At 42.2% G+C, this 16,598-nt stretch overlaps 1 protein-coding gene across 3 annotated transcripts in view; it reads left to right on the top strand.

Annotated features, from left to right (window-relative positions):
- LOC145413846 (uncharacterized) overlaps positions 1-16,598 on the top strand; it is a 232,670-nt gene that overhangs the window by 153,180 nt on the left and 62,892 nt on the right. For all 3 annotated transcript variants that reach the window (XM_080283512.1, XM_080283511.1, XM_080283513.1), the window contains exons 3-4: positions 12,700-12,888; positions 16,265-16,373. In XM_080283512.1, the coding sequence (XP_080139638.1) occupies positions 12,700-12,888; positions 16,265-16,373 (298 nt within the window). The remainder of the gene's footprint in view (positions 1-12,699; positions 12,889-16,264; positions 16,374-16,598) is intronic.

Here is a 16,598-nt window from a genome sequence, read left to right as displayed (position 1 = left end):
TACGTTTGAAGCAAACTCGCCATGTACCATAATATCTGCGTTTGAAACCAAACAGCGTTCGTGTCTTAACTGGGATGAGTGTTTTGGCGTCTGATGGATCCGAGCCCGTCGTGTTACAATTTTGGGAGCTATAAAATCATGTTAAAGACCCAGGTCGAAAATTTGGGAAAGGAATCTCCAGATACCAAACCCAGGTACTTACATAGGAATTTTCAGGCCAGTCGGCCATGAAATAAAGACGTAAGGATATGACTACGAGCATAGGCAAGAAGAACGAGAACAACGCCAAGAAGGGACGTTGAAAAAAATCCTTCTGGGAAACGTAAGAACTCAGAGTAACCTGGTAACAAAATACTGCAGGGTAATATATTATTCTTGTGAGCCAGGTACAGGCTTCTGTGAAGGAGAACCTGGTGAACTACAGGATGAAGTTACTTGTCACCCGCAGTTCACCATCCTTCTTTAAGGGAATTGGAAGAGAAACCGAGATATGTTTGTATAATCGAGCAATGAAGCCTTTTTTTTTTTTTTTTTTTTCTCCCCTGCTGCGCGAAGGCGTCCCTTTCCAGCACCAACATAAAGCAGTAACGCTGGGCAACAGTAAACAACGCTGAGTAACATGATAACCAGTAGTAGAGCTGGATAACGTGATTATGAAATAATAACAGCAACATGATAGCTAATGATGATAACTGACAAGATAGAGTGTCGTGTGGTAGGAGATACTATGGCTTGGTGATAATACTCGTAGTACAAGGTAAAAAGAAAAAATGATAGTAAATTATATCTCAGGAGAGTATAACACATCAAAACACAGTATAGCATAACACATGACATTGTGTATGGGTAGCAGGAGGTTTCACTACTACTAACAACTGCAAAATACTACGCTTCCGTAATGTAATTTAACGATAGCTGTTATTCGAGAGAAAGGATAGCGCCTCAGCGATTATTAAGTCAGGTTGGGTTATTAATGGCTGACTGGAGAGGAGGTGAGGATGAGATGATGATGGAAGATGGCAGTGAATGGCGGAGGTGAAATGGGAGAGGCGGGAAATGAAGGGAAGGGAAGGATGAGGTTAGTGGTCGTGACGAGGAGATGGATAGGAAAGTATAGAGCGGAGGTTAGCTGGCATGGACATTAACCCTTTGGAGTGAAATACCTTACTTACCGGATTTTATTGTGGTTAACGCTAGAGTCTCTTGTCTAGGTTTTTGTAACCGAACCCATAATCCAAATGGCTACGCGGATTTTGAAAGGCCTGTAGAGCCTACTTTGACGAGGTTCTTTTCTTCCTTTTGTGCGACGGCTTTGATTTCGTCTTTCACTCTTCAGTTTTTTCATTTTTATTCGTGTTAACACAGTTCATTGGAACAAGGCCGTGTTTTTAGAGGATTGGTCTTGGCATTGCGTTGGTTATAGTTTTTGGACCGGCTTTACCGCCCCGGGTAATCCAACGCAGCTCATGCCAGCCACCACCCCCAATCGTTGGCCATTGCTCTACCACAACCGCTGGAAGAGTAGACCGTATTTCTAACTTCCTCCACACCCATTCAGACACCAGTGTTATTGAGTCTGAAGGTGGGCGTCCACAAAACATGGCATTAAAATTATCACAAAGCTTGTATATGCATGTTTCTTGACAAACTTTTGAAGTGCACCTGGAAACTGAAAGTGGAATTAAATTGCCTGGCATTAGCAAGAACTGAATACTAAACGTTCAGCCATGGCAGCGAGAGGGATAATATGTGAACACAATTGCGACAGGAGTCTCGTGGGAAACGATTGGAAGTCCCCTAGACCTGCTGGGCTTGCAGCCTAACTGTCAGTGGGAGAGGGCTCCCTAACTTCCCTTAGTTGGAAAAAATCGTCTGGCGCTAAAACATATGAAGTTCCCAGGTGTGCCTCAAAGAGTGGAAAGGTTACTACCTGTGTAGTTTATAGCGGGGACCTTCAACACGCATACAACAGTTACCTTGTGCATGAATACTGTGTTTGACGTTTGACCCTGTTTAGTCAAGGCAGAGAGAGAGAGAGAGAGAGATTATGGGATGTACAGTACATCTTCTTAGTGACCAGAAGTACTCAGCAAAATAATACTGTGCCTTGGTGGAAGGGGAAAACGAATCTACAAGTTCATCCAGTCCCTAACCTCCAGCCCCTACACAACGAGAGATACAGTTCAGAACATCAGAGGTGGTCTTCGCTATAATGATAAATACTGTAAATAGCAAGGCAGTGAACAATTACTTTTGGTAAACAGTGAGGTGCTGTACGGAACCCAACAAAGTTTTCAAAATATCAAGTAAGAATTTAGTAATTGTTCGACTAAAATGTGGAGCGATATTTTCCTCAGCTATATTTCCATTGCTGGATAAAATCGTCTTGTGATGAAAAGAATACTGTAGCATAAAAACTAATCGTAATGAGGGGGATATGGGTCATGGGAATCTCTCTCTATCCAGTTGAGTAAATACATATATATAATCGTCTGGTGTTGGCAGTACTTGAATGGTAAATTGTACTGAAGTCATTAGGGTTGCCATCCTAACTTCATGACTGTGAGAGATCCTTCCTGAGAAAACATCGTATGATGGTAAAAAAAAAAAAAAAAAAATGTATATGATACTGAAGATATTAAATGACTGTTTCCGGCTCCTTAACTACAAGAGAACCATCCAGAGGTGACTGTAAGAGTCTGGCGGTAGCAAGTCCAAAGTCATCGTCGTGTAAGAGTTAATGAGGACTTTTTTGAGCCCATTAGGTACGAGTACAGACCAATTAGTCTTTAGGTACGATGGAGGTTCTATCTCCTTTAAGATTAATAAAATCGTCTGGCGGAAGCACCAGTAAAATGTCGTACATTGGACTGTAGGGATACTGGGAAGATATTATTAACCTTTTCATTACGAGAGGGTTTAAAAAAAAATCTTTAGGTGAGAGTTGGAGGGCAAGCTAGCCTAGTCGAATGTGAGCCTCCAACACGCGACCCAGCAGGAAGACGCGTTCATTTTTTTGTTTTGTTTTTTCTTTTTTTTTCTTTTTATGTTGCCGGATGCTTGGTGGGCAAAAAAATGTGCCCCGGGGGTCAAGGTCATTAGGGGGGAGGATGGAGATAGGGAGAAGAGGAGGAGGAAAGGATGATTGAAGAAGGTCAGATGAGAAGAGAGGAGGGGGAAGGGCGGATAAAAGAACGGGAAGGGGGGGAGGGCAAAAGTGAATGGACGAGGGAGGGGAGAGGAGAGGGAGTAGAATGTGTTAAAGGAGGAAAGGGGAAGAGGGGGGAAAAAGGATATATGGACGAATAGAGGTGAAGCGAAGACTAAGAATGGGGAGGGTGAGGGGGATTGATGTTACAAGATGCCCTAGCGTGACCTCTGACCACCTCTCCCCCCTTCTGTGACCCCGTAGTGCCAAGAGGTCCTCGGGAAGTATTCATAAAAGATCGTAGCCAATTGTACAGATAAAATTTTCCGTGGCAGTAAAGAATTATCATCAGGCCTCTTGATGTCGTGTATTTTTCACTTTAATATTCGCAATCCTTTGCTTGTGAAGTGTCTGGTTGGTATGTGAGTGGATATATTAACAATCAGTCTTATATTCTAGTTGAGCTTAGGTATTTTTATGAATACTGGCACAGGCTTAGTAGGGAGGAGGTTAGGGAGAAAGGGGAAGGTGGGGGTTGGCTTTAATTCCTTGCCCCCCCCCTCTCTATTATTTCCCTCTCCATATTTCTTCCTCTTCGTATGTTTTGTTACTTATCTTTTTTCTTGGAATTTTGTATACATCTTTTGGTTTTTCGTTTTGATTCCTCATTTTCTTCTACCTTCCCCTCTGTCATTATCTGTTTCTCTCTTCTACTCTTCCTCTTCTTGGGAGCCTTCATAATTTCGTTTTTTCTAGACTTCCTTCTGTTTTTTCATTTCCTTCCACCTTCATAATTTCCTGTGATTCGCATCGTTCTCTTGCGCTTCCCTCGTCCCCCTGCCTCTTATTTTTCATTACCGTGTCTCTCCTCTCCTTTCCCCTCCCCTCTCTTCATCGCTTTTTAATTTTTTCTCTCCTCCTCACCTCTCATCTCTTCGCCTCACCTCACCTTGCCTTACTTTCTTCGCCTGCCTCTCTTCTACTCTCCCTCTTCTTGGGATCTTTCATAATTTCTTTTCAGCTGTGGGTCTTTTTCGTCATTAGGCTACTGTGTACCTGCTTCCAGTTCCTAATTTCCCTTCCTTCTCTTAACTTCTTCCTCTTTTACATTCCAAACCCCCTTCTGCTCTTCTTGCTGTGGTTTTCTGTCTTTCCGCTCCTCCTGCGTAAGCTTCCACCCCCTCGTCTCCAAATCTCTTCACCTCTTTCTCTTCCTTCTCGTCTTACCTTCCCCCTTTTTCTGCATCCTCTCCTTATCTCTTGATCACCAAGCCTCTTCTTCCTCCTCCTCCTCCTCCTGCTCCTCTTTTTCTTCATGGCTTCCTCCATATTTTAATCTTCCTCTTCTTCAGCAAACCTTCTTTTCTTCTTTTCTTCACCAAAACTTCTATCCTTCTCATCTTCCTCATTCCATCTGTCTCTTCCTTTCCAGCTCTTCGTATCAATTTCTTTTACTCCAGTCCAGCTCCTCCACATTCCAAATTCACAGTAGAGCTGCAGCGTGCTCTGGTGAGGATAACAGCAGACCTTGAATTGTCCTAAGAAACAAGTTTGTCAGAGGAATATCAGACCGACCTGTATTAATATGAACTGAAATACCTTTGCTTAGGGGGGGAGGGAACTTCGAATATGTACAGAAACATTGGAAGGACTTATAAGAATTGCGAATGAAATACAAGATTGATTGATTGGATAGGTATGATGAAAAAGAAAGGTAACGAAACAGAAAATCTTTCGTTGGTAATGATTTCTCGTGTTTACTTTTACTATTTTTTCATTGACCTGGAAGTGGTGAAAATATTGTGTAGGAGGACGATTGACAATTTTTGGGTCGCTTGTGCATTATAAAACAGGGTGAAATCAAAGGCTGATCAGCTCCTGTCCTCTCACTACCTTCAGCTTTTTTGTCTTTTTCCCGTTAATGCTTTATTGTCGCTGTTGCACTAGTCACTGCTCATCGGGAATTGAATGCACCTTGAATCTGACGCCCTTTTGACTGTCTTTAGAATGGACGGTTTTGACAGTCTGGCAGCATTTGGTTCCTTCTTTATTATTTAAGAAAACAGGATAGATATTACAGTGAGCAGCTTACAAAATAATATCATTTTAGAGGTACTCTTTATCACCTTCACCAGTCACCTCTGAAAGTGAGGAACCAGTGCAGAGGCTCATATCCTCTCTCTCTCTCTCTCTCTCTCTCAGCTTCATTGTCTTAACAGTCAAGACAATCTTTGCTATATGGGCTAATAAGAATGATTAACTATACTCATTTCATCTTAGCTTTGCCCAGATTTTCTTCCATTTGCAGCTTATTTCACGAAACTCGCTGGCAGAATAAGACAGTGATGGGACTCTACATCCTTTCCTTAGCACTTCTTCCTGATGAATACCATATTCTGCTGTTAATCTCTTGGTACATTTCAGCGTTCAAGATGGAGAGACGGCAGTTTTTGGCCTAATTAAAGTAAATTGAGTATAGTATTTTACTCACGTCCATTTTTCCTGTCACAAGTAATAAATACATTTTTAAGGAAGTTATATTTTCATACCGGTATTACCTTAGCTCTTGATTTGTCTTACGAGTATAACCCATGCCGTCCATTAGTAGCTAGGTGGTAGCATTAAACAAAAAGATTATTAATTTTTTATTCATAGATATTTATAGTGGTATATTTCAATTATAGGATAATTTATTTGTACTTCTTTGGTGGGCATATACTTTGCAGCCTACTTTTCGAAGGCTTGAATGCTTGTTTGGCTTCCTTCACATGGCACTGGCGATTGTTTCACTCTTGTGCGGCTCTTTTGTTTTTCTGAATCTTACCCACCTCACTTGTGCCATGGTGGAAGTAAGGATGGTGAGAACGAGGATGGTTGTTGTTCTTGTTGTTGGTTGCTAAATATGAATTTGGTGGTAAGCCTGTATATACTGTAGTCTGTTAGGATTTGGATGACTTGCAGACCCTGTTGCTGCAGTGTAGGGTGAAGGAGCTGTATAATTTTGGTGGGTCTGTTCCCATGACTCCTTAGTTTACAAATGTAAAACACTGACAAATGGACCTGAATTTTGGCCTTCGTTTACGAAAAACTTGCGTAAATCATCATCATCATTATCATCATCATCATCGTCATCGTCATCATCATCAATCTTCATCTCACAATTGCGTCCCGTTAATACATGGGTTGGGAAAGATCCAGAAAGAGGAACAAGAAGGTTCTGCTTAACTATCAGCCTAGTACGCATGTTTTATATGCATACATACATCGTACGTACATGAAATATATATACCGTATAAATATTTCTTAGATGTTATATATATATATATATATATATATATATATATATATATATATATATATATATATATATATATATATGAGATAGAGAGAGAGAGGGTGGTGGTTATGGTTGAGGAAGGTATGTAATTGAGCCTCTAACATGTAGGGGAACCCCACTCTCTCTCTCTCTCTCTCTCTCTCTCTCCATATATTTTTCCTTTATGTTCCTCTTTCTCCTTCCTTCAACATTTTTTCGTCCTTTTCATGTATTCATCTTTTTATTTTTGTTTCTTAAAGTTTTTCCTTTTTACCTTCTCTTCCATTTTTTTTTTTTTTTTCAATATTTATTCCCCTCTTCTTTCCTTCCCTTCACCACCCACCGTATTTCCCTCAGTCAGCAACTTCAGTTAAACTGCTCTCCCTTTTCTTCCGTCCTTCCACCTCCTTTGCTTTTCCTCCCATTTCTTCCCAGCATTCGTTCCGTATTTTGTAACCTTTCAAGTCATCATATTTCCCTCACTGATTCACAGTATTAAAACAAAGCTGTAAATATCATGCGAAGTTTAATGAGCGTGGCCTACATCCATAGAGAATCCAACACTCTAGCAGGAGGATCAGATACCCTATACCGTAACGCCCACCCACCGCAACACTAGGGACATTATCGGTGGATGGAGTTGTCTGTATGCTTCTTTTTTTTATTTTTTGCCAATCTTTTCTCGTGTATACACCCGATCTCACTGATTGTAGGTTCATGGAGTGTATACAGTGGGAGAGAGATGAAAGAACTGAGTGAGAATGGTATGATAAATTATGCTCGTTCTGCTCTTATTTCTACAAGTCTTTCCTCGTGCTTGCTGTCGATCTGTCTTCTTACAGGTGAAGGAGTGTAAACGGAGCGAGAGAATGAGGGGAAACGAGCACAATACTGGGTCGTGATTTCATCTGTTTGGGAGAGTTCGCAGCACCTCTTCTGCAGTTTTTTTTAGTTGAATCAGACACCTTAATAACCACTAGTATGTTATTGATGCGATGTGCGTCAATGATAAAAAGTTGTATATATCACACAAGAGAATACTGAGGTGCAATATGCAAAATAAATTGCTGAAAAAGAGGCGATACGAAGTCCCCTTTTCCAACGAAAAGACGGCTCAATGTCTTACTCCCAATTGTTTTTCCCGCTTAAAATTGTCGAGGAGAGCAAGGTCGCCTCCCACCGGTGGTCAGGGGCGGTGAAAATGGCCGACACAGATTCCCTCCTTCCTTTCACTCTCGTTCTCGCTCGATGTTATTGCATGTGTTACATACGTAAAATAGAATGACTCCACAACGTGCATATATTGTTTTTCTGCTGCTGTGGCCGTTCATTTTTTCCTTTTGTTTTTTACTCCCAAATTTTTGGACTACGTACGATATATTTTTGTAATAACTCATTGATTTAAGTAAGATTCTTTACACGTGTGCACGTGCCTTGCCCAGTACCGAGTCATTGATTTATGTAAAATTTTGTATACGTGTGTACTGTACATGCCTTGTCCATTACCGACACAGAAAAGCTATTTTTTGAGAGTAAAGGTGAAATATCTGAATTAAAAAAAATGTATATGCTGTTGTCTATAGTATATCTGTGTTACCTGACATAATTTATGCAAAGCTTAATAGTTTCTCGCTTCTGTGAACTGTTGTCATGAATGAATGTATTAGTGAACTGGACGGTGTAGATATCGCTACCCGGGAGGACCTCATGACGCTGTGTAGCCTAATCAAGCATCACCATTAGGCACACAAGCTAGTATTAACCCATTAGTTCCCATGGTTCCTATGTGAGGGATTGTGCTGGAAGGATACTAGGCGTACCGCCCTCCGCCAATCGGCTGACAGTCGGGAAGCTCAGGTCCCTACCCCATGGTTCCCCCCTTTATTAACTTTTAAAATTGCCCAGCTCCGTCCTGCACCGAGGACGCAAATGGGTTAACTGGCTCTGTAAGCATTTCTCTCTCTCTCTCTCTCTCTCTCTCTCTCTCTCTCTCTCTCTCCGTGTGTGTGTGTGTGTGTGGACCGGTATATATATATATATATATATATATAAATATATATATATATATATATATATATATATATATATATATATATATATATATATATATATATATATATAGTACTATATACACTGTACCCTAACATTATGAGAGCACGCAATTTAACAAACAGCTGTATGTATATCGGATTAGGTGCGATCTAATTCATTTGTTCTACATTCCATGCTGGTGTTGATACCATTGTAACATATTCATCAGTGACACGAGTACAGCATCTTGGTGCGCTCATGTTTATCGTAGAACCATCTTTAATTTTATTCTTTTTCATGTGGAAGCAGTATTTAAGACCTTGATTGCGTATTGACGCATTACTGATTAGCATTCTCAGTTTACCTGCATATGATAAAAATGAGGAAAGAATGAAATCGTGTGACAGCATCGCACAAGGCCGAGACAGACTCTCGACCACTTTGAGAGAGAGAGAGAGAGAGAGAGAGAGAGAGAGAGAGAGGAGGGGGGGTTAACATGAAAGCCTCCTTTTTTTTCTTTCTTCCGTTAATTATGTGTTGGAATTTACTGTTTCTATGAGAAAAATTTACTAGATCTAAAAATACCGGTAGTCATCCAGACAATACTCTATAACTTGTCTTTGTATCAGCCAGTGAGAAACAGGTTTTCATGATCGATTTTGATTGTCGGCATGAAGCAGTTGTTTTTATAATTGGTTGTGATTGACGTTAGCACAAAGCAGGCATAGATTTAGCTGTTGGAAGCGGGGGCCGTGATGAATATAAAAGCTTGGAGCAGAAACAGAACCATTCCGGGCGCGTGAGTGTTTTAGAGAGAGAGAGAGAGAGAGAGAGAGAGAGAGAGACTGGTACTTGATAGTGAGAGCATGGAGGCGTAACCCGCAGGCCTGGAGGTGTGCGTGAAGGGCGGTGATCAACTTGACCAGTGGCCGCCGCAACACCCCCACCGCATGGCCCCCCCTCCGTCTGTCACATCACATCACATTATCAACCTACCTCACCACTGGCGGCGTGGCCATATGTCATCACCTTCACCACCATGATTTTATTCAGCTTTAGAGACACCTCGGACTAATGGGGTTTAGTTAGTGCTTGGTTGATAAGAGTGTCTTTTTCCAGTATGTTAAGTTATTTTGACTATCTACAAGTCACATGGTTAGTTGTAGTAGGTAATGTGATGTAAACAACAGAACCTTGATCTCATCATCTGTTGCAAGGAACAGTTTGAGAGTGAAGATTCTTTAAACAGTTCTTCCTGCTGTTTCACAAGGCTCATCACCGCGGCATTTATGTGGCCTCAAATGCTATTGCGTATGTCATGAATGAGATATTCAAAGCATATTGCCATATCAGTGGGCATGAATTGGCAAATGGTAGCTTGGCGCCATGTGTTGATGCGGTTGGTATACTCGACTATAAGCATGGTCGGCAACTGAGATTCAGTAATATTGAAGCAAAGTAAAAAGAATTCACTTGAATAGTGTGTGTGTTTGTGTTTGTGGAAGGGGGATTGAAGATGCTGAACATATCAGTGTCCCTCACCAGTCCCCTCCTCCCCCACCACCTTCCCGCCTGTACCATCTTCTCTTCACCGTCACCACACATTACCACCACACCCCCTCCTTGTCATTTAGTTCAAGACCGCCTATCACCCCCCCCCCAGTCGCTTTAATCCCCTGCTTCCCCCAGCCTCTGTCACCAGCTCTGTCCTTTTCACCATCAAATATCACCATTGCCATCACCATGTCCATGCTTTTCTTACCACTTTCCTTTCCACACTCCCACCTCCACCAGCCCTTTCACCATTCCACCTACTGTTCTGTCACCACCACCACTTATCTCTCCCACCACCTCCACTTCCACCAACTCTAACACCGCCGGCACCGGCACCGGCACCACCACCACCACCACCACCACCATGCCTTCCTTCCCACAAAATTTACAATCGCCATCACCACTACAGCCATCGTCATTCTTTTCATCACCACCACCACCACTGTGCCTTCCTCTCCACAGCATTTACAGCCACCTCCACCACCACCACCGCCGCTACAACCTTCGTCAACCTTTTCACCACCACCATCACCATTCCTTCCTCCCCATAGCATTTACAGCCACCACCACCACCTCTACAGCCATCGTCATCCTTTTCACTACCTCCGCCACTACCCACCCTCTCTACCACGACCACGCCTTCCCTTCTGTACTATCATCCATTTCCTGCCCACCATCTCTTCCTCTGTCATCTCCGTCTCCAATATTCCCTACCATTCCTTCTCCACCACCACCCTTCCTTCCATCCCAACATCTTCCTTCTCACCACTAAGTTCTCGTCCTGCCTCTCCCCACCTCTATATAACCACTTGATGGAGATATTTCTAATTCCTGCGCCATGAGGGTCGTTCGTAAACTGAATAAAATAGGCTGTCGGTAGCAAGAATACTACACAAAACTGGTTATTTTACTGAAAGGATTAATTGTTTCTCTTCACTCCTCTTCCTTTTAAAATGCTCCATCAAATGCCATGCCAGGTGTAAGTAAAGTTTTTTGTATTAAATATTTGCTCTTGTTACATGGTTTCATTCAGTTTTGAGGAGATCTCTTGTAGTGAAATAACTGATTACAAAACTAATTAACTCCTTCACTACTAGAGGGCTCATCAAAGCTGAATAAAATCGTCTGGCAGTAACAATAATGAAATTGTTAAAGATGTAGTCGTGTTGAAGTGATGAATAACTTCATAACCCGGCCATGGTTTAGAAGGTAGTGTTTAAGTTAGCGAAAATAGTGTGGAGGTAGTCAGAATAGAAGGCCTGAGTGTAACAAAACCAGTGGAAGGATTAACAGTGACACAAACTCACGGTTCGTTATCTGTTACGTGTGTGTGTGTGTGTGTGTGTGTGTGTGTGTGTGTGTGTGTGTGTGTGTGGTGGAGTACAGTCAGTCAGGATAGTTTAGCCTTGACAGTGATATAAATTGCTTTGTTTCCTGCACCGTACTGTGGCTGCCTTTCCCCTGCGTTTTAACATAAAAGGAACAAGAATATTACCCAATTACCCACGTATTCCATGCGTGGCGTAAATGGCGACGATCAAAGGTGAGAGTAAAGTGTCCAGACTCTTTACCTCTACCTCTTTTTCTGTTTGTGTTGCTGTAAAAATTTGGGGACCATCGCCCAGCACGTGAATTATAGACAGTCTTGTTCCTCATGTGGCACAAGATGGAGATAGTACAGTTGCAGTTAGTACAGTAATCTGTTTACACATACGAGGTTTTAACTGATGAAGAGAAATTACAACCCTTCCGCCTCACTTAAATGTTACTAGTTATTTTCGCAAGATCTCAAAAGACTTTGAGTTTCAAGACTATAAGAAGAAATATTGGCAGCCGCATAGACCCGTCCTGTTTTTTTTTTTTTTTTTTTTTTTTTTTTTTTTTTTTTGAGGGGGTGGGCTAATATCAAGTAGAAAAATTGCGTTTGGAAAGTATGGAGAATTGAGTTAGGAATCTGGTGCTTTAGTACGATCTTTGTAAATTTTTAGGCATAAATAGTGTACATGTTGACCGCTGAACAATGTACATATCTACTGCTTTGACTACTGAACAGTACACAATATATACCAGCCACTCTGACTGACAACTGCCCCGACAGAACAGCAAAATGTATCATCCACTCTGACTACTCATATACCATCCACTTTGATTACCAGCTACCCTGACTACTCAGTAGAGTGCATCTTCCCCTCAGACTTTTCATACACCAACCATTCTGCCTACCAGCTATTCTAACAGCTCAGCATAATGTATCTTCCGCTGTGACCCCTCAAAAATATTATCTTATGAGTTTCTTTGTTCATCAGTACTGTTTGTACTGTTCAGCAATATATGCCACCTTTTTCAGCTCAGTAGTAAGCCATATACTAGTTACGTTACTGCTCAAATGATATATACTAACTGTAGCTGGTTTGTTTTCACCTGATGAATCTAGTCATTTCTACATCGTGGTTGTGTGAAATTCGATGAACTTTAGCTGTGAAGTAAAAATGAGTCTCCCTGATTACCAGCCAAATATATCCTCCATTCTGATTACACTTGGCCATCAACAAAGCTGAAATGTGTTAGGTGTCTTTCAAATGAGAACAAAGTAACGCACTACTGTTTGACAATGCTACAGTATGTACCAATTCTCTGACATCTCCACCAGGGACTACGCACTGAAGCAACCGTCCCCCATCCGGCGTCAGAAGATCCTTCACTTCCTGGACCTGCTTGTGGCCATGACCCTGCACCGCGCCGGCCACCCCGCCGCCGCCACCGCCACACTGCCGCATCTCCACCCCGCCTCAGTAGCCACACTCCCTCACGCCGCATCCAAAACCAGCTTAGCTCTAAAGTACGCCACCACAGTCTCGTTTTGCAGTGTATTATTCATTGCCCACTGACCCTGCCTAGGATATATTACTGATTTTTCTCCTTAGCTAGTACAGTAAGGGTTTCTCGCAATGCATACGTGTGTGTGTGTGAGAGTGAGTGAGGGGGGGAGGGTCTACCAGAACGCATGCAAGGTCACAAGAGAGAGGGGGGGGGGTGCATGTCCTCAACCTTCTCTCTGTCTGCAGCTGCCATGATTCTGAACATCATAGTTCAGACATCACAGAAACAACAGCGTCTAAAGGGCCGTATTCTAGGTGGCAGAGGAGGCTTCATTGCTTCTCTTCCTCAGCGATTTATTTTACATACTGCACCTTACCATTCTCTAGTTTAGGTGTGTTAATATCTTTTTAACATCGACAGAGTTTGCATTATTAACATACTGGAGAGTATTTAGGTGTTTTGGGAGGATTAAAATTTCGCCTCAAGGTGTTACGAAATGCCACTTAGAGTACAATCCTAAGGCATCAACGCGCCAAGTTTCACTGCCAGCATTAAGGACACGTATAACTAATGGAAAAACACTAAATGCTTGTTGCCTACAGGTGATTTTATTATCATTATTATTATTATTATTTATTATTATTATTATTATCATCACCATCTTTGAAGAGGTCTAAGGTTATTAATAGTGGGGAACAGCATAATTTATTTATGTGAAGCTTGAGGACTTTTTCGATATTTAAGCAAAAAAATAACTACTCATAATGGTGCTCTGCCCCACTTAGTGGATTAGATGTCAAAAGAAAAATATTAGAGATAATAAGTAAGCTTTCTCATATTAAATGTCAGGACCAACTCGCCTAGCCCCGGGCTCCTACGCTCCTCATGGGGCAACGTAGGGTTGGATGATGGATGGATGGGTAAGTAAGCTTAATTATAAGTGAACCTTAATTTGTTATCGCGTTTTGATAAACAAATTCTAGGACATGTTTGCCGAGGATGTGAAGTATGTGTATGCACTTGCCTTCTCTTGTTGGCTTTGCTTCATGTTACAATATTTTACCTCCTCTCCTTTGCCTCTTTCTGTCCACATTCTCTCTCTCTCTCTCTCTCTCTCTCTCTCTCTCTCTCTCTCTCTCTCTCTCTCTCTCTCTCTCTCTCTCTCTTTTAATGTGTCCGACTCTGGGCAAAGGCCTTTTTTTTTTTTTTTTTTTTTTTGTGTGTGTGTGTGTGTGTGTGTGTGTGTCCGACTCTGGGCAAAGGCTTCAAGGCCTATTTCTTGGGGCGGTGGCCTATCCCGAGGCCCAATAGTCCTCCTACACCTCCACATGTCACCACTTCGGCGCTAACACCCACTGTCCATATTGAATTCATGCTAGGGCTGTCTTATACAGGACTGGTGTACTGGTATTCTTGTTATCCTTAGTCTTCTTTTAGTTGTCGGGTCGTATTTTTCGTGGCTATGGAAATTTCGTAACACCTCTTCCTAAGCGATTTATTTTGTACATTGATCCTCAGAGTCTTGTTATATATTACTGATGTAATTTATATCGATAGGAAGGCGATATACAGTACATGAAAAGAAAGTTAAGGTTTCTTATGCAAAATATATGAAAAATCACTAAGGAAGAGATGCTGTGAATTCTCTTACGACACCTATAATACGGGCCTTATTTTCACATTTATATATTAATTTATTTATATTTATATATATACATGTATATATATTTTGCTTTTGTAGTCATTCTTTCCTCACTTCATTTATGTCGTCTAGCCATATACTGTATTTTCTTCTCTCCGTGTTTGTTCCTTGTCCTCTATATCCCCTTCCTTCATCTCACCTCCCTTCTTCTCCATCTCGTCTCCTTCCCTCTTCCGTTTCTCTTCACTCTGTCTCGATCTCTCTTCCTCTATATTTCCTCCCTCTGTCTCTCCTTCCTCCTCTTCCATCCGTCATTCCTTGCTATCCATTCCGTCCCACCTCTTCCACCTCTCCTCCCTCCTTCTTCCTCTCTCTCCTCATTCTTGGTCTCTCCTCCTCCTCCTCCTTCCTCCTCTTCCACCTCTCCTTCCACCACTTCAGTCTCTCTTCCCTCTTCCTCCAATTCTCCTCCCTCCTCTTCCACCTCTCTTCCTTCTATCTCCATCTGATCCCTCCTTCTCCTCCTCCTCTTCTCCCTCATTCATCTCTCCACCCCGCCTCTATCTCTTCATCCTCTTTCTCTGCCTCTCTTACCTCCTCCTACCTTTCCTCTTTCTATATCACCTCCATCTTTCATTCTACTCCTTCTTCCTCTCCATCTTACTTCCTTTCTCTACCATCTCATGGCCCCATTCTTCATTCCTCATGTCCTCCCACCATCTCCATCTTTCTTTTCCTCTTTGCCTCTCCCTCCCTCATCATTCCTTCGTTTTTCTCCTAATTCCAATACACCAGTCCTGTATGAGACAGCCCTAGCATGTATTCAATATGGACGGTGGGTGTTAGTGCCAAAGTGGTGACACGTGGAGGTGTAGGAGGACTACTGGGCCTTGCGATAGGCCATTGCCCCCTGAGTAATAGCCCCCGAAGCCTTTGCCTAGAGTCGGACACGTAAAAAAAAAAAAAAAAAAAATCTCCTTCCACTGTCTCTATCTTCCCTCTGTCTTTCTCCATCTCTCCTCCCTCCTTCTCAGCCTTCTTTCCTCCTCCATAGTCCTTCCTTTCACCAATTCTTCTCTTTCTCCATCTCTCTCCTACCTCCTCCATCTCTCGTCTTTCTCCATCTCTTCTCCCTTCCTCCCCATTTTTCTTACATCTTCCATCTTTCATTCCTCATTGTCCATCTTTCTTTTCTTCTCTGTCTCTTCATCTTTCCTTTCTTCTTCTCAGTCCCTCTTCTTTCGTTCTCCCAAAATCTTCCTGTTTCCACCTTTGCTCTTCACCTATTCTCTTTTTGGCTTCTCACTACAGTATTCTTTTGTCACATGTTTGTAGACTGTTTTTCCCTCCCTCTCATCTCCTCCCTGTGTTGTCTTCCTTTCCTCTCCCAACGCATGAAATTTCTCCTATTCCTAACCTCTGTTACACTGCTGATTGCCTCATCCTGCTGTACACTCTGTTTTATCGTCTGTCTTCCCTTTTTGTTACATATCATACTCTTTTCACCTTCATAAAGGTGTTTGCCTTCAGTTTTTTATTTCACTCTGTTACTTCCTTTTTCTCTTCGTTTCATCCTCTCCCTCACTCTCAACCCTCCCTCCCTGTGGTGTTCACTGTACCTCTCTTTCCCCCTTCCTTCCTTCCCCTCTCCCTCTCCTTAGTCCTCTGCATCCCCTACTCCCTCATCTGTGTGTCACACTTCCTCTCCGCATTTTGCTGTCTCTTGTCTAACCCTGTCATCTTTTTCCAACAGACGCCAGGGCAGCCTAGCAAGTGTGTGGGGAGCCTGTGTGAAGGAAGGGGACCCAATCTCACCCCGCTCACCCCCCTACACCCCAGCTCCTACTTCAAACCTTCACAAGGTAAGTACATGTGAAGTCGTTTTAAAATTACTTTAAGTGTGAAAATAATAATTACCCTAAAATATGCTTGTAAAAATTTTACTTTACACTTGATAAGGGTAGTTGAGTTCCCTCTATTCAGTTCTGTTCAGATCATATTATTGTTGCTGTCATGGCCCAGGCTCATTTGGATGTGAACCTGGTGTTCTGCAGGAAACCGGCCACTTCAGCCGAATGCTGCAAGAG

This window comes from Coenobita brevimanus, chromosome 97 (genome assembly GCF_032717465.1).
Source record: "Coenobita brevimanus isolate Jiangsu-jjx chromosome 97, ASM3271746v2, whole genome shotgun sequence".
Lineage (NCBI taxonomy): Eukaryota > Metazoa > Arthropoda > Malacostraca > Decapoda > Coenobitidae > Coenobita > Coenobita brevimanus.
Note: the sequence above shows the minus strand (reverse complement) of the source record. Positions and strands in the feature narration are given on the sequence as shown.